The sequence below is a fragment of the Schistocerca cancellata genome, chromosome 2 (genome assembly GCF_023864275.1).
Source record: "Schistocerca cancellata isolate TAMUIC-IGC-003103 chromosome 2, iqSchCanc2.1, whole genome shotgun sequence".
Taxonomy (NCBI): domain Eukaryota; kingdom Metazoa; phylum Arthropoda; class Insecta; order Orthoptera; family Acrididae; genus Schistocerca; species Schistocerca cancellata.
The window spans coordinates 409,696,598-409,723,626 of NC_064627.1; the positions used below are offsets into that span (position 1 = coordinate 409,696,598).

At 42.5% G+C, this 27,029-nt stretch overlaps 1 protein-coding gene across 1 annotated transcript in view; it reads left to right on the forward strand.

The window, feature by feature from the left end:
- LOC126154436 (uncharacterized) overlaps positions 1 to 27,029 on the forward strand; it is a 125,550-nt gene that overhangs the window by 12,974 nt on the left and 85,547 nt on the right. The window contains exon 2 of the mRNA XM_049916136.1: positions 24,023 to 24,086. Coding sequence (XP_049772093.1) covers positions 24,023 to 24,086 — 64 coding nt within the window. The remainder of the gene's footprint in view (positions 1 to 24,022; positions 24,087 to 27,029) is intronic.

The following is a 27,029-nucleotide window of genomic DNA, read 5'->3' on the forward strand; positions in this document are numbered from 1 at the left end:
ATCTTGTTCAGATTCAGTGAGGTGTTGATAATCGAGTCTTTGTAGCCTTAACGGCATTCTTGATTAACATCAACTTATCACGTCTAGTCTCAAAGGTAACTATCGCTCACGAACGATACTGCGTATATTTAAGGCAAACTTGATTTGCATCCTCATAGTGCCGCTACTAGCGCCACTCTTACGCGACTAACGCGAAATTTGAATAGCCATCACCTTCCAGATGTATAACTACGCCTACAAACTTTCGTTTATATCGCACTCTTCGTGGTGTGCGATATAAACGAAAGTTGGTAAGCGAATTTGTACATCTAGAAGGTGACGTCTATTCAAATTTTGTCAGTGTAGTACTAACCTTGTCAAAGTAAAATGAAAGACACAATGATAACTGAACATATTACTGTATTTTTTAAGTGGAGTGTATTCAGTGCAAAAAAAAATGAATAAATGTGACAGTAATCGCATTAGGTACACTGAAAGATCAGTTTTTATATCTTGCAGAATAATATTTTTCCGGAGGCTGTATTAGTTAACAGTTAATGTTAATAATCAATAATAAGCCTCTGCCGGAAATATGTTCTCATATAAGATATTTATTCGAGCACCATATGCCAGCTATTTTGAGACTAGTGAAGTTCTATGTTTAAGTAGGGACAGTTTCCATTCTAATGGTTGTTGAAGAAAATTTGCTCTAATATCAAACTAGTTCAAAACGGGATGTACCCTGGCGCAAGGGCGACCCTTTATATTTCATGCAACTTTAAACATTAGACCGTAAGGGTATTCCCGATACCCCATTTTAATGCACAGCTCTCCATGCTCGTACGCTGTACATTGTGATAGTCCTAAACGAACCTTGTTCATTTCATTAGTCAGAGTACAATCACGGTAATATTTCAATCAAAACAAAAATGTTTGAAAACACCTAGCAAGATTAGTTATGGTGCGTCATATATAGTCAGAGACGTAACCAGTTGACGATTCCGAGACACAGCAATGAGCCTAAATGTTTCTGCCTATCACAACGTGTTCAGTCAAGATACTTTCAGAATTTCGTAACCAATGTTACTTATTAGGTGCAGTACCCAATTGAACATGCAAGTGATAAATCCATTGCTTGTAACGTGAAAGCAATCGAGGTACCCATATAACGCCATTCCTCACACATTTTTCATGAAATAATTCTTAATGCCATCCAAAAACCCTTATAATAATGTCCCCCTGTCTTTCAAGGAATTCACTTGTGAATAAACTGCTCCACTCTGCTGGCTTTCCAGTCAGGAAGCCTATGTTGAACATTGGTGGCAATTTCATCAATAGATGACAAGACATGATTGCAGAATGTAATCTGTAAGTAGCAACTTAACGCGTTGTTGTTGACGTATTACAGTGCCTATGCTCACTTGATACTAGGCAGTTGTGTGCTGTGGTATTTAATGCGCGGGAATATATTTAAAAGATCGACCTCGTATCACAAATATGTTGAAAACATCATGCTAAACTTGCATTGGCAACCATTTGGGATTCCAAAATCAGAAGGAAGATATAAGAATGGATTGGTACTACACAACACCAGATTGAGGACGTGGCGATACAGAAGACACGTCACTTTAAAAGGACTGAAAGACGACTCGCGAGTGACCTCGTTACATATTCCACTTCGGTACTCATCTTAAGTATTTTTGATGCACTATAGAAAACATTAATCAGGGTGAGTGACTGACGTTACAAATGTAACTTTCTCTACGTTCTAACATCTTGAAAACGTATGTAAGTACAGAGTGGTTATAACTAAACTTTTACTACTTGTGCCAGTGTCGATGGAGAACTATTTACTGTATGGTGGACAAAGTATGCTGCGCTTTCCTCGTAAAGCTGTTTTATCAAAACAGCAGCAATACTGATGCTGCACTAAGCGCGTGTCGATGCTTTAAAGGAATAAGGATAGTTCCTCTTTCCACACCGCGGTTGAAGAACATGATTCGGAAGTTTAAATTAACTGGCGATTTGGGAATTGCTTCCGGGAGAGGCCGACGGGCAATTGCCCCACAAATTGTTGATTATGCTGTTGCCATGGCTAAGAATGCTGGACGTAGTGAGCGATCTTCAAGCAGTGCACGCAGCTGAACATTCCATGATCCACCGGTTTCGAAGTGCTGCGAACAGTTGTGAAATAGTATCTCCAGCGCTTTTCCAGGCTGTCGTCGAATCAGACGGCCGTCAGTTGAACAACATTTGTTACATGGAATATAGAAGTGGTACGCAATTAACCATCATTACTCTCCCATGTGGTAGTTAGAAAGTATCTATTTCAATGGTTTATTCGTTACTTCTCTCCCTTCTGTTATTACAAATGTTTCCACAAAGTTCCATTGTCCTACGATCACTCGTTTTTCATGGGGCCATCCCAAGTAGCGGAAGTTTAATTATAATCAACCTGGAGTTTGAAAGTGGTATAGGATGGCCAGCTTCATCTAGTGAATGATTTTCATGGAGTGGGAGTGGATGCGATCTGCCAAGTTACAAGACCATGCAGGCTACGTTTTAGATGACTTCCTTGATCTTCGTGTATCCTGTCTTATGTCTTTTGTATGACAACACTCATTAGTTGGATTTGCTACCTAACAATGTGTTGGTCCATCTTTGGCCCTAAAAGTAGCTTCAGTTTGACGCGGCATGTATTCTGCAGTCACTGACACATCGCTGGAGGCTAGTAGAGCATATCGGAGGTATAAGTGAATGCAACACAACGGAAATCCAGTGAGTCTGAAGAATATGAGCTGGAGCTCGATAAGAATTTGTGTTCTGTAGGGTTGAAGTAAGAATCCAAAACTCAGCTGAATTATCAGATCTGCACCAATAGCACACGCTTCCGGGAATCAGGGAGACGCGCAGGTCCTGGGTCGAAACAGCACGCCGGCTTAACGACGAGGCCTGGTGTGCCGACTACCGGGATGCAGTTTTTAGGCGTTTTCCCGCATCCTACTAAGTGAACACCGGACTGGAACCCATGTCCCGCCTCGGTTACACAATTCGCATTGATTTCGAAAACGTTCTCAAACAGTCACACTGGATAACATTGGATGTAGAAAAATAGGATACACAGATTTCTTTCCACGTTAACATGCCGACCCCGCGAAGATACTGAACAAATCCAGGAAAAAGGAGAAGGAAGATCTGGAATTACTCAATAGTCTCCTAATACTGTTTTACCGTAACTTTCACTTTGTGACATAATTTTGTTACTGTCATATTCTATGCAGGGGGGTCAGAAACAGTCTAAAAAGCTTGTGAGGATGTTGCACGGGATGTTGTGCTGAGAAAAAATTATTAAGAAAAAATTAAATACGTTGTGCCATTTCCGAGTTATTTATCGTTGAAGTTTCCCAATCATGTGGCTGCGCGCGCAAATTCAAACACTTGCACAGACTAATACGCGGCAATACGCAGATACCTGTGGGTCCCTGAGCTACATTTGTTGAAACGCTCATTACCAAAGTAAAATGTACCTTTTCCGAAAGCGATAAATTTTAACTATTAGAGAAATAACTATGTTTGTTTAGTTTGAGGAAACCGAACGACGAATACGTTTGACGACACTGTCTCTTGCAGTCTGCTTGAATTTGCGTACGCAACTGTCTGATTCACTAACTTTATTGCTGAATAAGAATTATTTCTCCTTCCATGCAACACGCTTACGAACTTTCAAGACTGTTTCTCACACTGGATATGTGGTCAGAATGACATCACTTACGGAGGGAATTAGGTATGAAACGATAATATTGATGCATATAAAACCGTCTGGAATAATCATAATATGTAAGAAGTCGCAGTGAACAAACGAATACTGCTAGCACAGAAAGGCTTATTTTTCTACGATTATTGGCGTAGAGGAAAAAGGAGCTTGATTCATACTATCAGATCCGTCCTTCTTCCATCGTTTTCGCATGACAGTATCGTATCTTCTCTTAGCTGGTTGGTAGTGTGCTCGCCTCCCATGCAAACGAGCCCGGGTTCGATTCCCGGCCGGGTAGGAGATTTTCTCCAATCGGGGACTGGGTGTTGTGTTGTCCTCATCATCGTGTCAACCTCATCACCGGCGCGCAATTCGTCCAATGTGGCGTCGCCTGAAATAAGACTTGCACTTGGCGGCTGAACTTCCCCGAATGGGGCCTCTCGACCAAAGATGCCATACGCTCATTTCATTTTTTATCGTAACTTCTGGAACCTTATCTCGTTAGTCCCTAATTTTTCTTGTTGTTGGAAACCCGTTTGCATGCATTTGGCCCCCGAAATATAGTACTCATTGGTTAGCCACATTAGCCACACAACAGACTGTAACATATTCTACTTAAAGGACACTCTACTAACATGTCAACTTGTGATTCAGGTCGTATCTTCCAGTACTGATTTCGCCATCTTTTGACGAACTGAAATGAATGCAAATGATACGTGAATATTCAACGTTCTTGCTCCCTACCATTGGAGTCCTACAGTTTCACAAAACCTAATTTTTCTTCAGTTAGCACCTTCACCTCATTCTCTATACACAGGATTTATGTATAATATCTGATATATGTTTTGTCTTTCTGTTCTTGGTGCCCCCACATTGGAAAGGACAGATCCGATCAATTAACGGGAAAAAAATATTTCTTTTCTCCCTGTTGAAACATGGTAGCCAGCTTGGACACCGGGCTGTGTCACGGTCTCACGCCTTGACGGTTCTCATAGTGATGGGTACTGAACGAGGGACACCGACAGGGAACTTTGTTCAGCCTCCTTGGCCAGCGGGGATGCGTGAGAGGAATAACAAGTTGCCTTGGGTGGAAACGCGCAGGGAACTGTGCAGGGGCGCATCCATATCTTGTTCGCCAGCGCTCGTCCTGTTACAAGTTCCTGTTTCACTCACCAATGACATGATTTAGGCCTTCTTGTGCAGCACTTAGCGAATCCTTGGTCACTTCTCGCCTTCTCTAGGCACCGATGTATACCCACATTTAGCAATAAACCTCTTTGGGATCAGTTTTTTGTAGCAAATATCTTGTTGTTCATTCGATCACCAAACTACGTACGGCCACTTCCTGTCCACTCATGCCTGCCTGTACATCCCCTCATGTCTAGAGAACATTATCTGAGTCTGATAATTTTTACAGTAAGTAATGGCAGTATGAAATACCTGTATTTACTAACATTAATTAGGCAAGTACGTTCTACATACTCGAAGCATTGTCATGATGCACGTGTTAACAAAGATACATCGACATCGATCGTTCTACCCAGACGCAAAAGCCAAAAGATATTTCTAATATCGCCGGCAGGGGTGGCCGAGCGGTTCTAGGAGGTACAGTCTGGAACCACGCGACCGCTACGGTCGCAGATTCGAATCCTGCCTCGGGCATGGATGTGTTTGATGTACTTAGGTTAGTTAGGTTTAAGTACTTCTAAGTTCTAGGGGTTTGATGGCCTCAGAAGTTAAGTCCCATAGTGCTCAGAGTCATTTGAACCATATTTCAAATATAAAGCAGGGCACCTTTTTGAGTTCAAATGGAGAGAAAAGGAGCTGTTTGTTGGTGTTTACCAAACCTATTAATTCTAAGACTTCACGGTGATTTAGAATCAAGGAGTATTTTGATTTTTCAGGTAGTTTTCGTTTCATAAGTTATTAACTCATATCACTACATTTCTCTTTACTTTTGTGTTGAGTCACTTTCATGATCCGTCTAGGATGCTACTTATTTCACTGTAGTGAAGAGCAGCTCATAGTGACCTAAAATAATCAATTAAGCAATCCGTGGATGTAAATATAGCATCATTCCCTGAAACTTCCTAGTACGGTACATAAGCTCTTGATGGGAATAAGCACCCAGTTAAATAGAAATTTTCAGTACCTCAAAGTTGCTTGATTAGTCTGTATGTTGTTCTTTTCTCTGGTGCGATGATAGTAGTGATACTAGCGGGAAGCTGGTTGATCAGTTTGCTTAGCCTCTTCCGTAAAGTGAAGTCCATCCTCTCATATCAACAGAATAACTAATTTAAATCACTTATTTATTATAGCTGGCAGAGAAACTGGTGGGATAGGTGCGCACCCATTTACATTCAGTGGGCCTCATCTACTGCAATTCCAACCCGTTAAACGCGATCTTCTGTGGAGAATAAGTTTAATAAAGAGTGTTCGCGGCGTCCAGGCCATAGTGGTTCTCCCTATTACTCTTGTCGTATGTTATATCTCCTTGCTTCAAGTTCATGGACGTGTTCGGATGTATGAAAATGGAGGTTAAGCGACTTCCCGTAGTGTATTGCATCCTTTTCCAGGAAGTTTGTGATCTCATTTTATTGGATACTCTGGTTTCATATATTGTAGTTTTCCTTCTACCTTTCTGGAAGGCCTAAATCGAGACAATCGAGATCTTACTGTTAGTCTCTGTGGACATTTAGGGATTACACATTGATAACTATCAGTAACAACAGTAAATGGCCGCGTCAGGAAAATCACAGGAGTATTTTAAGATATGCGTGCTCTATGCATCGAGCTACAGAAGCATGTAAAATACCACTTACAATAGGGTACGCACCAGGTGGGTGAAAGAAAATTAACTAGAAAATATTTTATTAAGTCTGACGCAGAACTGAGCATTGCTAATAAACAGGAGAACTACATATCACAGAACATGCTAGAAACCGTGATTTCGGTCCACAAATCTGTTGCTGTCACATGTCTGTTCATGTTAATCGCCTGCATGCTTTGTCCCGAGTACTTCTGTTGTGTACGACCTCGTACTCAACAATAACCAGAGGTGGTCTACAGAGTGGTGCGGCAACTGTCGCCGTAAGGAACTGGACAGGAGCAGAAATTAATAGCGAACAAGATAGCACAGCAAACAGAAGATTAACTTAAGTTGTATATCTCCAAGTGTAGGAAGACTGATTACAAATAATGCAACGAGAAACAGAGTCCAGCTATCAATGTCACAATGAAGAGACTCCAAGTGTGAGTGCGCTGACTGGCTGGCGCCGACCGTCCTGTATCGTGGTGGCAGAAGACGCTCATAGTCCAGAGCTGCTGAAGGCGTGGCTCAGTGGGCTCGACCCATTGGGTCTGCCAGATCCGGCGCGACCGCTACCAGCGTCAAACGAAAACTTGCTATTTCGTTACCGGCAGTAAACGCCAATTGCGTGGTATCTGCACGTGATACCACAACTTCGCTGTTTCAGTACGTTTGAATGATTGGGAGGACCAGACATGTTTAGACACTAGATGAATGCAACAGAAAATAGTGCTCACGGTTGTTGTTGGTGTTACTTGCCGAGTGACATGCGAAGCACGCTCCATGGGAAACGTGTGTGGAACTGTTTGCGCAGGGGATTAAGACCAGGAGCGTTTTCGCAAAACCTTCATCAAAGTCTAAAGTGCAAAACTTAGTGGAAGAATGGCGCGAAACTGCCTATGTAGCGAATAAAACTGTGGCTATGCAAAGGAGTCACTCCTGTTTCAACCTTATTGTACATAAATTGTAAACATTTTCTGGGTCTGTTTTACTTGACCCTTCTTGTATTTGATATATTTCACTATGAAACTAAAGAACTGTAGACGATTTCTTGACATGTCAATGGTGTGTTGTAGTGGGGGAATGAGATGCTTTTCTAGCTACATTCTTCCCCAGATGGGTCGCATTTAACTGCTGGTCGAATGATATTTTTCCCAATAACACCATGCGTTTGCTGCATCTAATGAAACTGTGGTTGGAGTCATGTAGCGTTGACTGACCAGCTGATATTCAAAACAGAAAAAGATGGACAACTTCGTGTTCATAATACGGGGGCACTTTAAGTACCTATGCTTTGCGTGGTGTGAGGATATGTAACGTCACTCAATGTTACAATGCTAGGAGACGATTTTCATCTTGCTAGTAAAAAGTTTTGACTTGGGTTTCTGAATGAGGCTAGTCGAGTTCAATTACAGTTGCCTAATACGCCTTCAGTTGTGAATAAATATGAAATACGAACTCAGTCATAGACCATAATATGCCATTTTCTCTTTTGAGCAACCAATAGTGGCAAATCTTCTGAATTTATCCATTATAATTAGATGTAAAATGATTCATCTATAAACGCATGCTGCGAGTTGCCTATTACGATTAAAGTGGTAAATGTTATGGCTTCTTTTGTTGAGTTGTACTCCATGAGGGCGATTACTGAAGCGTTTGATCTGTTTGTAGTAAGTACTAGGCACTGTCCTCTACTTCCAGGTCTGCAATAATGACGCCATTCTGCATATATGACAATAGAGAACAAGAATCTTAAAGGTATTCTCTCTTCATATGCTCCGACTCTCTAGAGATGGACAAAACCGTTATTTTTGGGAATCGGATCGGAATCACTCACTCACTGGAATCACCTAGATATTTACACAACTCGCCACTCACCGTTCATGTATTAAAATGAAACAAAGGTGCCTTGTTATTTTAATTCAATGTATCTGTATTTTTACGTTATTTTAACAAGTTCTGAAAGAACATAGACAATTAATTATTTGCTGTTGCCTCCCTTGTAGTTTTAAAATTGTCTAAAAGTTCTTTACATTTCTCTTCAGTAAAAATTTAAATAATCTCAACAAAATTCTTGATATTTTTATCAAGGGTAAATTATGAAAATAAAACTCATTCTTGATGCTCTTTTTTAAATTTTATTGAGAACCAAATATAACATAAAGTTTACATCGTACCTGAAATTAACTTTCTAACTTCTTGTCTTTTGCTGTCGTTTACATCCAACACAACAATATCCATGTCCAGGAGGAAGAAACTAATCAATAATATACAAATTATTATGCAGCTATAAGCAAAATTTGACCAAGTTTACATGAAGTGAATCGGATCCTTTTGAACAGCCACGCTCGCGGAACACAGACATGTCTATATTAAATAACCTTTTCAGAACCAACTGATAAAGTGGTGGACACAGTAACTATCTGGGTCCTCATAAGTTTAAGGGATCTCTGCTTCTAAGTAAATATATCTCAGGCAAATATGTCTAGTTCGACATTCGCCGCACGTCCTGGGTCCTGGTTTTCCTGGAGCTGACTGATTGTGTAATTGAACTCCTAAACTGAAGAATTCGTAGCCGTACAGCAGTTATTGGTTGGTGAGGCTTTTTTTTTAATTTCAAGAGTTCTTAAGGTAAACCTGCTCTTTTTGAAAATATAACTGCTCTTTCGACCTCTGTCTTTTGTATTGCGTGTTGCACGAGATTTAAAGAATGTGCAAAGCACGAGATACCTGGAAGGTTCAGAAGTACGGTAGTTGATTTCAAGTTTGAAGCATCATCCTTTATTATGACAGTGATTTTAACTTCGATATTATATTTGTTGGTAACAGCATTTACCCAACTCGAAATATTTTCTGTAGTGTTTCTTCATATTGGAAGCAGTCAGAAATGGAAGACTTGAGATTTTCTTTCTATGAAATGTGCCGTGAGGTCACAGAAACTATTATTTACAGTTGTCTACCTGTCGTTTCCATTATAGCTGTCAAATCCTTTTTAATTTTATCACATAACTGGGCATTAGTTTGATTAAATTTTTCGAATTTGTAAAATGGTTCAAATGGCTCCGAGCACTATGAGACTTAACATCAGTCCCCTAGAACTTAAAATTAGTTAAACCTAACTAACCTAAGGATATCACACACATCCATGCCCGAGGCAGGATTCGAACTTGTGACCGTAGCGGAGGCGCAGATCCAGACTGAAGCGCCTAGAACTGCACGGCCGCTGCGGCTAGTAATTTGTAAAACATAATTTAGAAAACCGTATTTACAATTGTTTAAAAATTGTATATATAATGCCATAACATGATTTAATACGATCAGATTTATGAGTTGTTGCATACGAAAATCCGTTGGAGGTGAGACCATCACAAAAGGAAAAAAAATCGCCATCAAATTAGGAACCAAGCGACATTCGTGGCCTGCATTCAGATTTATAACCACTTTGACTTCCTGTAAGAAGAACTTCATCTGAAGTGGACTTAGGCATCGATGAGGACGAACCACGAGAAACCATTTCTAAAATCTCTGCAGAAGAATAATCGGTTGATTACAATATTTATCGGCTTTCTGACCCACAATGTTTCAGAGAATGTTAGAAATTTGGGCATATTCCGGTTTGATGGGCCAGAAGAACAGGAAGTTAACTGCTGGCAGTAGCGGCGTTTCCCTTTTTTTGTCCACTTTGCTAAAATGATACCGTATATCACTTGAAGGTCTTCTAGACCAAGGCGCTGTGTCTGACTTACATCATGAAGAACTGAAAAATACGTTATATGTGAAAATAAAAATACTTACTGTTATGATGTGCTTTTTAAAATAACAGAAACTTAAGAGCCAGGGGAACAGAGAGCGGAGAAACAGCGCTTGCTTTTCAATTCCTTGTAGCTCACTTGCTCCCAAGTGAGCTGCAGCGTTTTCCTTACAAGCTGTCTTTTCAAATCAAGAGCAGGAATAAAAGATGAGAAAGGGTGTTCTTCAAGAAAGCAGCGTTCTAAGAACTGAATTTCCTAGCTTACCATTCTTTTCATAGCTGACAAAAGCAGCTCACAAGAATAACGTTCAGTATGACAATTATTAAACTGTATTAAAAAATCGTAAATTATTTACAATCTGCGGCTTGGGCACACTTTATTCAGTATCTAAACGTCACTACAGATATTCGGATTTAGGTTAAACATGTTCGATATGCGTGCCATCATTGACGATGATGTAACGCAGACGAATAGCGAAGTTCTGCACGACCCTGTAATGGTACTTGAATTACGTAACCATTATTGTACCTCATCTGAACCTCTCGATACCAGTAATATTCTACTGTGTTTCTACAAAGTAGTTGACATATTTCTCAGACAACATTCAGATTTTACTTCACTTTTGATACATAGATATGTTTATATTGCAATGATATTATTCTTATGTGTATTCTTTCTTCTGTCACTATGATCTTTGACGTACTTGTAACTCTGATTTTTGGGCGCGTAAGCGATAGTTAGCTGGTTGTTAAGTTGTCAGAGAGTCGGGCCTTAAAAAGGTCAAGTGTTGGACGTCATGTTGGAAAGACGCATAACGTAGTCCGCTTATAAAATGTGAACTTTAAAAGTGATTGTGAGAAGATGTTTTCAAGTATGTTTTGTATTGTGAAGTGATTTTTTGTGTTTTCGTGATATTGCAATTAAAAAGAAGTGTAACTTAAATTCGGAGTGCTGATTGCTTTTTTTACATCACCATTGTCCTGCAAAAGTGTAATCTTCAAGAATGATTTGTGAAGCGCATCTACAAAACTTTTGAATATAGCAGAATAAAACCTAGACCTCTTTGAATCCGAGCTTGGAATCATAACCACCTAGATTTTCAACGATTGAGCCATGATTTTACGACGAGACCAGCGTGGGAAACACAAAAAGATGAGTGCCTAGTTTTTTTATTATTACATGAAATGACTTTATTAACTGTGCTCTAATGACAACTGCCACATAATATGACTGTTGTTACCCGAAAATGCAGTATTTAGCAGCGTGAGCGACACCACAATCGTTATTAAATTCTGACCTTTGTTGTGGTAGGGTTGTTAGAACCCGCTGAAGAGTCGGAACATCGATGCTGTCGATGACCTCCTGAGTGGCTATTTTCAGCTCAGCAATGGTTTCTTTTGTTATTGCTGTACACCTTGTTTCCAATATATCCCCACAAAAAGAAGTTGTATGAATTCAGATACGGAGAATATGACTGCTAATAGAGGCCCAGGTCAGTACCCCACACACAGAATGCATTCCCCGAAGTGCACCTCCAGGACATCAAACGCTCTCCTGCTCGATAGGGTCGAGATTCGTCTTACATGAACCACATCTTATCGAAATCAGGGTTACTTTGGATAATGGAAAAGAAATCATCTTCCAAAACCTTCACGTACCGCTCGATAGTCATCGTGCCGTCAAGGAATACCGCAACGATTGTTCCGTGGCTGGACGTTGCACACCGCACAGTCACCCGTTGAGGGTGAAGAGACTTCCCGATCGCGAAATGCAGGTTCTCAGTCCCACAAATGTGCCAATTTTGCTTATTGAGGAACCCACCCAAAGGTAAGGAGCTTCGTCACGTAACCAAACCATGCATACGTATACAAACTCCCATCATGCCCCGCGGCCAACAGTGCAGTATGAAAGTCCTATCGCAAACCGTTCAGAAGTTTTGACGATTTTTTTCATATAGTTCAATAATTGTCACCCTGTACATAAACACATACATACACATCGTCTACAACGCATTTTCTGCAACTTGGAAGATGATTCTTACTGTAATGACGTATGCCGTAGTGACTATTTCAGCATGTTACGTGGTATGCTGTTGCAGCAGTCTGCCCAAGAACCTTCATTCCACCCAGTTTCATAGCTGGAGAGATATTTCAGACCTTAAGCACTATCGCTCCTTTTTCATAAATCACCAGTCGTTTGCTACATAAAAGGATCTAATTCACTGAATCAGCTTACGAGCGGGTCACTTATTTGTCTTGTAGACATGTTGGTACGTGCCTTACCATGCACAGCTTCGACGTCGTAGCTTTTCGACACACACCAGCCTATCACATAGGACTGTCACATAATATTCTCTGTAGAATCGAACAGGAAGGCATTTTATGTCAAGTATACGATGGAAAACTGAGATCTGGGAACGAAATACATTGGTTTCAGGTTCAAAAATGCACCAATCTCTCCACGTACACTGAGCTTACAAACGTCATGGGAGACTTCCTAATATCATGTCGGACCTCCTTTTGACCGGCGTAGTATTGCGACTGGTCGTGTAATGAACTCAGTAAGTCGTTGGAAGTCCCCTGCAAAAATATTGACCCATGCTGCTTCTATAACCGTCATAATAGCCAGTGCAGGGTTTTGTGAACGAACTGACCTCTCCATTCCGTCCCGCAAATGTTCGATGGCATTCATGTCGGGCGAACTCTGCGGCCAGATCTTTCGCTCGAACTGTCCGGAATATTCTTCAAAGCAAGCGCGAACAATTGAGACCCTTCGTTGTTTGCGGACATGAAATCCATGAATGGCTGCAGATGGTCTCTATGCAATAGAGCTTAACCATTTCCCGTGAATGAATTGTTCAGTTCAACCAGAGGACCCAGTCCTTTCCATGTAAACACAGCCCTTGCTATTATGGAGACGCCAACGGCTTGCTCGGTGCCATGTTGACATCTTTGGTCAATGGCTTCGTGGGCTCTGAGCCACAATCTAACTCTACCATCAGCTCTTACCAACTGAGATCGGGACTCATCTGACCAGACCATAGTTTTCCAGTTGTCTAGGGTCCACTGATATGGTTAAGGGCCCAGGAGAAGCACTACAGGCTATGTCGTGGTTTTAGTAATGGCACTCCCGTCAGTTGTCTGCTGACATAAACAATTAACACCAAATTCGCTACACTGTCCTGAAGTATACGTTTGTCATACGTCCGGTATTCCTTTTTGCCGTTATTACATGCAGTGTTGTTTGTCTGTTACTACAGACAAAGTTTATCCAAACCCCGCTGCTCTCGGCCATTAAGTAAAGGCCGTTGGCCACAACGTTGTCCGTGGACAGAGGTAATGCTTGAAATTTGGTATCCTTGGCAACCTCTTGTTACAGTGGGTCTCGGAATGTTGAATTCCCTAACGATTTGGAATGTCTCGTACGTGTAGCTCCTATTACCACACCGAGTTCAAATCTGTTAATTCCCGTCGTGCGACCATAATCATGTCGGAAACATTTTCACATGTATCACCTGAGTGCAAATGATAGCTCTGCCTGTGGACTGCGCTTTTATACTTCGTGTACGCGACATACCAGCACTGTATGTGTAGATATAGCTATCCTACGACTTTAGTCACCTCAGTGTAGTCTCCATTAGTTCTCTGCACATTATCCAACATTCTTGGGGTGGGTTGATTCCACCCTTGATGAATTGATACTGGACACTAGAGAAATACTCTGATGAGAAAATACATTATGACCACTGACCTCGACAACATTGTATATTAAATGCTGGTGTTGTGGATACATGATGCGGCAAGCTAGTTATAATAAGCAGACCTGAAACGGATGGGCAGCAAAGGGGAAAATATCCTGATATCAGTGATTTATGACAAGGGGCTAAACATTATGGCCCAGCATCTGGGAACGAGAGTCTTAGAACCGGTGAAGCTGGTCGGCTGTTCTCGTGCTGCTGCGGTTACAATAAGTGTGTAAATTACTTCAAGGGCAGTCGAGCCGTACGTATTCGACAAAGTCTGGAACGTCTTCGCCTCCATTTTGTCTGAGGCTCTATTTTTTTCACGTTGACCACACAATGAAGACGCAAACGTATTGAAAATTCTGTTTTCTTTTTTTCGCCTTACTTGCGTAGTGACTCAACTTCGAACCATTTCATAACACTAAAGAATAAACGACTCACACACATAAATGTTTATTTCTGCGTTAATAACATGTTTGTTCTTTGAGTTGACAATATAAGGAATAACCAGAGAATCTGTATCTTATTTCGGGTCCTAGTAAGCTACTATAGTGAGATGACAGAAGTCACGGGATATCTCCTAATGTTGTGTTGGACCTCCTTTTGCCCGGCATACTGTAACAACTCTTCGTGACATGGACTGAAGTCTTTAGAAGCTCCTGCAGAAATGTTGGGCCATGCTGTCTCTATATCCGTCCATAATTACGAAAGTGCTGCCAGTGCAGAATTTAGTGAATGAACTGACCTCTCGATTATATCCCTCAAATGTCCGACGGGATTAATGTCGGGCGATCAGGGTGGCCAAACCATTCCCTCGAATTCCCCAGAATGTTCTTTAAACTTGTAAGTAGGCTGTTTAGATTTTTATGTTGGTAACGTCATGTAGCGCTCTATATGAAAATCACTGACTGTGCTGTGTGCAATCTGTGGCTGGTTTGCATTGTTGGAGTATATGCTATTGTAGTGTTGGGCATATTGCTGTTAACAGCGCGTAGCGTTGTGCAGTTGGAGGTGGACGAGGGGAGAGATATGGCGGAGTTTTGAGAGCGGATGATCTGGACGTGTGTCCATCAGAGACAGTAAATTTGTAAGACTGGATGTCATGAACTGATATAAATATTATGACTTTTGAGCACTATTAAGGTAAATACATTGTTTGTTCTCTATCAAAATCTTTCATTTGCTAACTATGCCTATCAGTAGTTAGTGCCTTCAGTAGTTAGAATCTTTTATTCAGCTGACAGTATTGGCGTACGCTGTATTGCAGTAGTTTGAGTAACGAAGATTTTTGTGAGGTAAGTGATTCATGAAATGTATAGGTTATTGTTAGTCAGGGCCATTCTTTTGTAGTGGTTTTTTAAAGTCAGATTGCGTTGCGCTAAAAATATGGTGTGTCAGTTTAGTGTTGATCAGAGTAAGTAAAGAGCGAAATGTCTGAGTACGTTCAGTTCTGCTCAGCTGTTTGAAAATCAAATAATGTAAGAGGTTTATCAGCACAGTTATTCATTAATTTTCCAAAGGGGACGTTTCAAACCAATCACGAGCAGTTGTCGCCCCGTGACTTGTTGCATTGTCATCCATAAACATTCCATCGTTGTTTGGGAACATGAAGTCCATGAATGGCTGCAAATGCACTCCAAGTAGCCAAACATTACTATTTCTAGTCAATTATCGGTCTTATTGGACCATAGGTCCCAGGCCACTCCATTTAAAGACAGTCCACACCACTATGATGTCACCAACAGCTTGAACAGTGCGTTGTTCATAACTTGGTTCCATGGCTTCGTGGGGTCCGTCCACACTCTAAATCTATCATCAGCTCTTACCATCAGAAATAGGGACTTTTCTCACCAGCCCACGGTTTTCTAGTTGTGTAGGGTCCAATCGATATGGTCACGAGCCCACTACAGGTGATGTCGTGCTGTTAGCAAAGACACTCACGTCGGTTATCTGCCCATTAACACCAAATTTGGCTGCACTGTCATAAAGGATACGTTTGTCGTACGTCCCATATTCCTTTCTCTTCGTGTCGCATTGCGCTCAAAGTGGGTGCTATCAGGCCCAGTCGCCTTTGCTGGACCACGATGTCCTTGGCGAAGGGTTGAAGCGTCAGGAGATTGCCAGCAGTGTCAAGTATCATCAATGTCGTCAACATATTGCTCATCGCACTGCGAACTGTCGTCTAGACCACGAAGTTGGTAGATATAAACGCCCAGATGTCTTTTCGTGTCTATTCCGAGCGGCGGTGTATCTGAAATGTTTCTCTCGCTCATTCGCAAGGAAACCACATGATTTAAACGCTTGGTGTCGTGTTTCGGACCTCCTTTGCAGAGGTGTCGAAAGAAGGGTCGAAATTTGGGTAGAGAGGCTGTGATGCCTTTTTCATCATTCCATACATTCACGGCGCTCTTAGACAGAATTTTAGAATAATGTTCTACCAATGTGACATTATTATAAGTCATATGAACTCATAAACTCCGGCTTTTTTTCGCATGTGTAGACTCCTTGCTGTTTTAAGCATCCCCGTGTCCGAGAATGACGTCACAGGGCACCATGCCTCAGCACCATTACAAAGCAAGCTTGTGTGCACCTTTGAACCAAATTTAAAACTTCTACACTGCAATGGGAGACAATTACAGGGTTCATAAAAAGTGACTTATAATTTTGTAGTGTACATTTACTATTTATATTCATGTAACCTTAACGACGTAACAGAGATGCCGTTCCTTAACAGTTGAGATATTGATGTAAAAGACCTAGATACAATATCTGTAGAAGCATTAACATCACCTAATGTGTCGCTCAACAGACACGATTGTTCTCCATCTTTGTGAAGTACTCATTTCGCCGCTCATTAATTGCAAATTGTATATTGATCACGTATTCTTAATCTGAGTTATTGGGCTGATTCCCCTAGTGCTGGGGCATCACTTAAGTTCGATATTACATAACATCGTCGAGCTTAGCTAATGAAAAGTTTCCTGTGCTGTGGATAGACGCCGAGATATCTTGAGGTCCTTGGAACGGTTACCACCGCACCTATTGTAATTACACAACCTATTGCGCCTACACACAAATATAAATGACCGCAAAGAAGCAAATCATTTTCTCTTTTGAAATAATCTGCTTGTGCTATTTGGAATTACGGCGAAAAATACGCCCGCAGGGAGTGCTTCTGTGTTACCTTACAAGTTGAAATCCTTTCCAGCAGGCAAGCAGAACTACCAGCGCGGAAGATGCGAATGGATACGTTACCAGCATGTTCTCTTAGTGGGAGAGGATACTGCGACACACGCGCTGCAGAAAATTTCACGCATGACAAATTACAGTACGTTGCAAGGTAACTGCTACTTCCGGTCCACTGTATTGGGTGGAAAAGTGTAGCAGTTTTATGAAACTCTTTGGTACGGAACCTGTTTAATACGCACTTCTCTTTTTAGCAAATTGTCGGTGGCGTTTAAGGTAACTTTTCACCTAATTTTGGAGCAAGTGAGAACCGACTCCTTAATGGACGTGAAAATACAGTAGTGAGCGAGTTAACAAAAATTTTACTATCTGTGAAAAATTTAGAACCTGCCACTAACATTTTTGAAGTTACACTTATCTTAAAAAAGAAGCTTTGACAGCGTTAAAGAGATAAAAATTTTCCTTTTGCTACAATCTGTGGTGATTCAAGCTTATTTGTTACGAAGATGATACAATTATGGTCAAAGAAACCTTACCGTATTACCTTTCCTTTACGTTTCTGCGCTCTGATTTTCATAACTTAATTCCACTCTGTGTCTATTCTTTCGTGACTATAAAGCTTTAATAGAGTTGTTTCTCCTTGCCTTCTGCACTGCCCTGTTGACTGTCAACGAGGAATCACCCGCTTTTACGCTAACCTCATCAACAGAAAACCTAAAAAACGGAAAGCAACAGAATTTAAAATAGCAAAATGGAACTTAAAAACGCAACTAAAAGCTGGAAGAACTAAAGGAAATCATGGAACACGCTGAATAGCACGGTATTGGAATCTCGATATGACGGTGTACCTGACTTCGTACCAAACTGATTTGATTATTTTGATGCGACAGAAAAGCCAGGAAAAACCTGTGTAGCGAGTGTTTTTCAGCTTATCAGCCCGTAGTGCAAGCTTACTAACGACGAGCATAAATAAAGATCCAAGGTGGTCAAAATAAAAGTGGCCAGGAAAAAATTACATTCAGACTGACCCTTGTTAATGAACAACACAGAAGATGATGGAACTGGCCACCGTTGGCATCGAAGTAGGGCTGTGGTCGATTTATCAAACTGTGAAGCAGTCCTAACACTCCAACCTGAGAGATTGCAGCAATATGTTTTCAGCGTTCTGCTTTTAATCTTCTAATAAAAACTCAAGTCCGTCCGAAAAGGCCTCCGAAGGCCCAAAGATACCGACCCACAGCCGTGTCATCATCAAGCAACAGGAGGCGCTGGATACGGATATGGAGGTGCATGTGGTCAACCGTTTCGAGTTTTCGTTGCCGAAATCACAATTTCTCAATCAGGTAGCTCCTCAATTGACCAGACAAAGGCTGAGTGCACTCCACTTGCTGACAGCGTTCGGCAGACCCTGACGGCCACCAATCTAAGTGCTAACCGAGCCCGACAACGCTTAATTTGTGTGATGTCACGGCTTCCAGAGTTATCACTGCCGCAAGGCCATTGATACCTCTTCTAGTTATACAGAATTGTTTGAGTATACTTGCCCCTTCAATTTAGCCCAAAGTAAAAATCATAGGAAGAGAGATCGATTATACTCTCCTCGACGAACGTCTCACGCGCTTGTCACGAGCCTGTCAAGGCGCTGTGTGCTGCTGTTCCGTCTTGCTGAAAATATCCAAACAGTTGTTCATTTTCTGTGAACTGATCCACATTTGGATTAAACAGTTTCTAGATGTTGATGGTGTTGGGACAGCAACCATCCACAAATTTACTTTCAGATCCTTTATTCAAAGGGTGCCGTACCGGTTTCGAATCGTTGTGATTCAAATGGTTCAAATGGCTCTGAGTACTGTGGGACTTAACATCTGAGGTCATCAGTCCCCTAGAACTTAGAACTACTTAAACCTAACTAACCTAAGGACATCACACACATCCATGCCCGAGGCAGGATTCACCTGCGACCGTAGCGGTCGCGCGGTTCCACACTGAAGCGCCTAGAACCGCTCGGCCACACTGGCCGGCGTGATTCATCCTCAGAAGGTTTACACGCTTTCTTTATGACATGTGGTGTGTTTTTTACAGATTAATGGTCCTAAAATATAAATAACACATAATTATAAACACGCCAAACACAGATGGTTGCGTTGCAGATTTTCGTTGCATGTGACTTACGTGAAATGTCGGATTGGAGTGTTTGTTTTCATAACATTCGTCCAACAGATGTGAATACATTCCCACTGCATTCTTATTGTTGCACACGTAAATTTTTCTCACTGAACACTTTAGGTTTGTCACTGAGACGATTTCAATCACGCACCATATGTTTTGATACATACAAAGAGCTTACAAAGATATGAATATCAAAGATGCTGTGACGTATCGTAACATTTGACGATGATGTCTAATGTTTGGAAAGGATCGTATATTCATTTACGCAACTGTAATGCCTTTTACACAAGTACGGAGACATTGATTTTTTTATATTGTTAACTTTATAATTAATGTAACAATATCAACAACAACAAAATCAATTATAAAGTTAATTATAAAGTTAAAACATTATAATTAATGTAACAATATCAAAAACAACAAAATCAATGTCTCTGTAATAGCGTAAAAGGCATGTTTCCTGATAATTAACGAGGCTCAATTTCGAGTCAGCCTGTTAATTAATTTCCTGGCCGGTTCCATTTTGCCCAATCCGCTTCTATGGTCGGCAGTGGAATTCTCTGGAACAACAACAAAAATGATGATTGGAGACTTCTCGCCTGCTAACTAAATCAGGCTATTAACTTTGTATTAAGAAACATCCACAGCAGAGTCGAAATTAGTAACACTCGATTCAAATACTTTTCGAAAGATCAAGGATAAAACGCTGTTGTTGTAGTTGTGGTCTTCAGTCCTGAGACTGGTTTAATGCAGCTCTCCATGCTACTCTATCCTGTCCAAGCTTCTTCATATTCCAGTACCTACTGCAACCTACATCCTTCTGAATCTGCTTAGTGTATTCATCTCTTGGTCTCCCTCTACGATTTTTACCCTCCACGCTGTCCTCCAATACTAAATTGGTGATCCCTTGGTGCCTCAGAACATGTCCTACCAACCGATCCCTTCTTCTAATCAAGTTGTGCCACAAACTTCTATTCTCCCCAATTCTATTCAATACCTCCTCATTAGTTATGTGATCTACCCATCTAATCTTCAGCATTCTTCTGTAGCACCACATTTCGAAACCTTCTCTTCTTGTCTAAACTATTTATCGTACACGTTTCACTTCCTTACATGACTACACTCCATACAAATACTTTCAGAAACGACTTCCTGACACTTAATACTCGATGTTAACAAATTTCTCTTCTTCAGAAACACTTTTCTTGCCATTGCCAGTCTACATTTTATATCCTCTATACTTCAGCCATTATGAGTTATTTTGCTCCCTAAATAGCAAAACTCATTTACTGCTTTAAGCGTCTCATTTCCTCATCTAATACCCTCAGCACAACCCGATTTAATTCGACAACATTCCATTATTCTCGTTTTGCTTTTGTTGAAGTCCATCTTATATCCTCCTTTCAAGACACTGTCCATTCGGTTCAGCTGCTCTTCCAGGTCCTTTGCTGTCTCTGACAGAATTACAATGTCTTCGGTGAACCTCAGAGTTTTTATTTCTTCTCCATGGATTTTAATTCCTACTCCGAATTGTTCTTTTGTTTCCTTTAGTGCTTGCTCAATATACAGATTGGATAGCATCGGGGAGAGGCTACAGCCCTTTCTGACTCCCTTCCCAACCAGTGCTTCCCTTTCATGGCCCTCGACTCTTATAACTGCCATCTGGTTTCTGTACAAATTTCGAGTCAGTCTGGTAATTGTTTTCCTGGCCGGTTCAATTTTGCCGAATCCGCTCCTATTTTCAGACAGTGGAATTCTCTGGAACAACAACAAAAATGATAATGGGAGATTTCTCGCCTGCTAAATAAATAAGGCTGTTAACCTTGTATTAAGAAACATCCACAGCAGAATCGAAAGGGTGATACTTTTTACGAATTAGGAACACTTGATTCAAATACTTTTCGAAAAATCAAGGAGAAAACGCTAGATACGAAATATATCTACGAGACCGTGCAGAAAAGTAATGCTTCGAATTTTTTATTCTCTTCTCAATGTCTGTTGAGGTGTTACACGTCATACGTATTACTTGGTCGAATTTCCCTCTTCGCTGACGCAAGTACCAGCCTTCTGCCGATAGCGTATAACACGACTATGAGTAACGTAATTATGTCGTTGCATGAGAAACTGCTTGCTGTAATCGAGTTTCATCGAAGACTTCGTCGGAACAAGGCGCACCCTCCCCTTCAGCGTGACAGTGTCAGACCGCACACGAGCGCTGCGACATCTTCAACAGTCTGACGCATTGTGTTCGCTGCCATCAGTCATTCTTCATAGAGTCCCGACTTGACCGCATCCGATTTACATTTGTCTCCAAAACCTGAAGAACACCTTCTAAGACTTCATATGGATAGTGATGAAGCGGTGCAAGCAGCGGACAGGTTGTGGCTTCACCAACAGTGTTAAACGATCCACAGATAGGTATCAACAAACTGGTCTCTCGTTGATAGTAGTGTGTTCGTCGCTAGCATGACTATGTTGAGAAATACACTGCTAGCCATTAAAATTGCTACACCAAGAAGAAATGCAAATGATAAACAGGTATTCATTGGACAAATATACTATACTATAACTGACATGTTATTACATTTTCACACAATTTGGGTGCATAGATCCTCAGAAATCAGTACCCAGAACAACCACCTCTGGCCATAATAACGGCATTTATACGCCTGGGCATTGAGTCAAACAGGGCTTTGATGGCGTGTACACGTACAGCTGCCCATGCAGCATCAACACGAAACAACAGTTCATCAAGAGTAGTGACTGGCGTATTCTGACGAGCCAGTTGCTCGGCCACCATCGACTAGACGTTTTCAATTGGTGAGAGATATGGAAAATGTGCTGGCCAGGCCAGCAGTCGAACATTTTCTGTATCCAGAAAGGCCCGTACGGGACCTGCAACTTTGGTCGTGCATTATACTGCTAAAATGTATGGTTTCGCAGGGATCGAATGAAGGGCAGAGCCTCGGGTCGTAACACATCTGAAATGTAACGTCCACTGCCGTCAATACGAACAAGAGGTGACCGAGACGTGTAATGGCACCCCATACCATCACGCCGGGTCATACGCCAGTATGGCGATGACGAATACACGCTTCCAATGTGCGTTCACCGCGATGTCGCCAAACACGGATGCGACCATCATTATGCTGTAAACAGAACCTGGATTCCTCCGAAAAAATGACGTTTTGCCATTCGTGCACCCTGCACCCAGGTTCGTCGTTGAGTACACCATCGCAGGCGCTCCTGTCTGTGATGCAGCATCAAGGGTATCCGCGGCCATGGTCTCCGAGCTGATAGTCCATGCTGCTGCAAACGTCGTCGAACTATTCGCGCAGATGGTTCTTGTCTTGCGAACGTCCCCATCTGTTGACTCAGGGCTCGAGACGTAGCTGCACGATCTGTTAAGCCATGCGGATAAGATGCCCGTCATCTCGACTGCTAGTGATACGAGGCCATTGGAATCCAGCACGGCGTTCCGTATTACCCTCATGAACCCACCGATTCCATATTCCCCTAACAGTCATTGGATCTCGACCAACGCGTGCAGCAATGTCGCGATACGATTAACCGGAATCGCGATAGGCTACAATCCGTCCTTTATCAAAGTCGGAAACGTGCTGGTACACATTTCTCCAACTTACATGAGGCATAACAACAGCGTTTCACCAGGCAACGCCGGTCAACTGCTGTTTGTGTATGAGAAATCGGTTGGAAACCTTCCTCATGTCAGCACGTTGTAGGTGTCGCCACCGGCGACATCCTTGTGTGAATGCGCTGAAAAGCTAATCATTTGCATATCACAGCATCTTCTTCATGTCGGTTAAATTTCGCGTCTGCAGCACGTCATCTTCGTGGTGTAGCAATTTTAATGGCCAGTAGGGTAAATATGCAGATATAAAGAATAAAGATTTTGAACGTTAGTGACATTTCTTTTATTTAATAATATTTTAAGAGTTTTCACATATAAACATCGGAAGCATTACTTCTGAGCACGCCCTAGAGTCCACTCGCACCAATATACAACAAAAAGGAGGTAAGTGTGGTTACCCTGGCCTATCAAACCTTCGGACAGATTTCAGTCAGATTTAGTTACTCTGTCTAACATAGAGCTATTTGGTGGGTGACAAGGGGCGACACAGAGTTAATACATGTCACAGGCCATTAGGGAAAACAATAACATTTGTGAGACGGGAAACTTCGAAAGGATCGACAAGACCTTACGTAATCCACAACCTACGCCCGCAGATTTCCAATCAGTAATTCGCAGGACTCTTGGCTTGTTGCTGAAACATGTGGACCAATGGTTAAGATACCTTAGGAACAGAGCGGGGATTAGACTATTGTTCGAGTTTTACAACAGATATTTACGTCATCTTACTAAATCACATACGGTCGATACAATGATGGTTCCATGAACAATGCCATCCATTTTCCTACATACTTTCAGTTGAACAAACTTCTATTTCCTATATTCATGGATACTATTTCACAGTTGCGTTATTATACACTCCTGGAAATGGAAAAAAGAACACATTGACACCGGTGTGTCAGACCCACCATATTGGTCCGGACACTGCGAGAGGGCTGTACAAGCAATGATCACACGCACGGCACAGCGGACACACCAGGAACCGCGGTGTTGGCCGTCGACTGGCGTTAGCTGCGCAGCATTTGTGCACCGCCGCCGTCAGTGTCGGCCAGTTTGCCGTGGCATACGGAGCTCCATCGCTGTCTTTAACACTGGTAGCATACCGCGACAGCGTGGACGTGAACCGTATGTGCAGTTGACGGACTTTGAGCGAGGGCGTATAGTGGGCATGCGGGAGGCCGGGTGGACGTACCGCCGAATTGCTCAACACGTGGGGCGTGAGGTCTCCACAGCACATCGATGTTGTCGCCAGTGGTCGGCGGAAGGTGCACGTGCCCGTCGACCTGGGACCGGACCGCAGCGACGCACGGATGCACGCCCAGACCGTAGGATCCTACGCAGTGCCGTAGGGGACCGCACCGCCACTTCCCAGCAAATTAGGGACACTGTTGCTCCTGGGGTATCGGCGAGGACCATTCGCAACCGTCTCGATGAAGCTGGGCTACGGTCCCGCACACCGTTAGGCCGTCTTCCGCTCACGCCCCAACATCGTGCAGCCCGCCTCCAGTGGTGTCGCGACAGGCGTGAATGGAGGGACGAATGGAGACGTGTCGTCTTCAGCGATGAGAGTCGCTTCTGCCTTGGTGCCAATGATGGTCGTATGCGTGTTTGGCGCCGTGCAGGTGAGCGCCACAATCAGGACTGCATACGACCGAGGCACACAGGGCCAACACCCGGCATCATGGTGTGGGGAGCGATCTCCTACACTGGCCGTACACCACTGGTGATCGTCGAGGGGACACTGAATAGTGCACGGTACATCCAAACTGTCATCGAACCCATCGTTCTACCATTCCTAGGCCGGCAAGGGAACTTGCTGTTCCAACAGGACAATGCACGTCCGCATGTATCCCGTGCCACCCAACGTGCTCTAGAAGGTGTAAGTCAACTACCCTGGCCAGCAAGATCTCCGGATCTGTCCCCCATTGAGCATGTTTGGGACTGGATGAAGCGTCGTCTCACGCGGTCTGCACGTCCAGCACGAACGCTGGTCCAACTGAGGCGCCAGGTGGAAATGGCATGGCAAGCCGTTCCACAGGACTACATCCAGCATCTCTACGATCGTCTCCATGGGAGAATAGCAGCCTGCATTGCTGCGAAAGGTGGATATACACTGTACTAGTGCCGACATTGTGCATGCTCTGTTGCCTGTGTCTATGTGCCTGTGGTTCTGTCAGTGTGATCATGTGATGTATCTGACCCCAGGAATGTGTCAATAAAGTTTCCCCTTCCTGGGACAATGAATTCACGGTGTTCTTATTTCAATTTACAGGAGTGTATTTATGATCTAGTGGTCATGAAACTGAAAGTTTCCTGCACGTTCAAAATGTCTTGCAGTTGATCCCAGGACAAAGGCCCGGACATTGTAGTATTACGATGGATGTTGCGACCTGAGCGTTGTTTACGGGAGGTGGGTAACCTGGCGTGTGTCACCTTTCCCTGGTTTCCTCCGGTTTCAGTTTCAGTTTCATGCGTCATGAAAGCCGTAATCTAATGGTCAATATTGGACAACACAATGCTGTCCACTGTCTGTGAAGTTGTATAACCAGCTCGCAGTGTTCCCTCTGTTAAAGCTAAGACCGTAGTGTAGTGGTCTGATGATTTGGATTTGAGTAAAACAAGTGAGCTGATACAGAGCTACAAAGTAAACCCACCTAATTATGGCGGCTGAACTATAAGGCATTTAACTAGCAAAGCAGAAGTTTCCGAAATGGCGATGGTGTGCAACTGGGTTATCATCGCTCCCTGAGCTACGGGTTTGGATCTGAGGCACATCGGAGACATGTACATGCGCTTTACTGTGAAAATTTTAGTCAAAATATTAAAATACTCGGTTTCGTCAACTACTGAGGGCGGTAGTGGTCTGCAGAGAGCACTTACGTGCAGTCTCACAAAAGACTTGGGCGCCCACGTTGTTGTACAAAACACAGAAACTTTCTGCTCATTCACAAGGCGGTGGTGTATGCTGTTGCTTGCAAACGATATATAACACTGACAGGAGCGACGAAGTGGGACGACGATGACTACTTTTTTCATAATAATTGTTGTTATTACATATCGCCCGTCATCTAGTACCTAAAACTGGTATTTATGATGAGCATATTTACAATGTTACGATTTACATGGTGTGGTGTTACCCTTATATTTTTATCGGAATTATTTGCACCTTACATTAATTTATTTAGGTGAAGAGCTTGTTTGCCATATGTAGGCGGATTTTCCGTCACATCCAGAGAGACTCTATTCCAGGGTACTGCAAGTACTTCCTTCTCTAGCACAATAATTAACCACAAAATTAAATTTACTGCACAACAGGTTGGTACAGCAAGATAGCGCAGAGTTAACTGCAGCCACCATAGCAGTGCCAGTGAAAATTAACGCAGTTGGCGCCAGAACGTATCATTTGCGATGTGCAGCTCATCCTTGGTGCCCCTAGGGACCGTCTTTATTCTCCGGCCATTTGTGCCAGTGTACGTACTAATGTTACGTGGTTTGCAGCCCCTGTACAAACTCCTACTGCGATTTTTATTACTTCGCTATCCGTGTTAATATTTTAAGCTTTCCTCAAGGTTTCCCCATCCTGTGTTAATGTCCTCATCTCACCTTTGCTGCTACACCAAACATCCTCTCATATCTCTTTACCATATTCTTGTCTTCGTCTGTCACAAAAAAATTTTCCTTCATTGTTGCTCCCAACAACAAGTTAACTATTCCTGGATTCCGCAGGAGAAGTTGCACTAAACTGTCCGTTCTTCTGGTAAGAGTCTTCCGCTAGATGTCTTTCGCCTCAGTCCTCCTGTTAGTTTTGAGAGGCCCGTGACGGAATCCTAATCTTTGCAACATTTGTTATCTGTGTTCCAAACGTGATACTTCTTCCCAAATTTAGGTCCAGTGTTTGAGAATAGTGGATTTCTTTGGACCAGGAATGCCATCTTTCCCTGTGCGTGCCTGCTTTTTATATCCTCCTTGCTTCATCCATCAAGTGC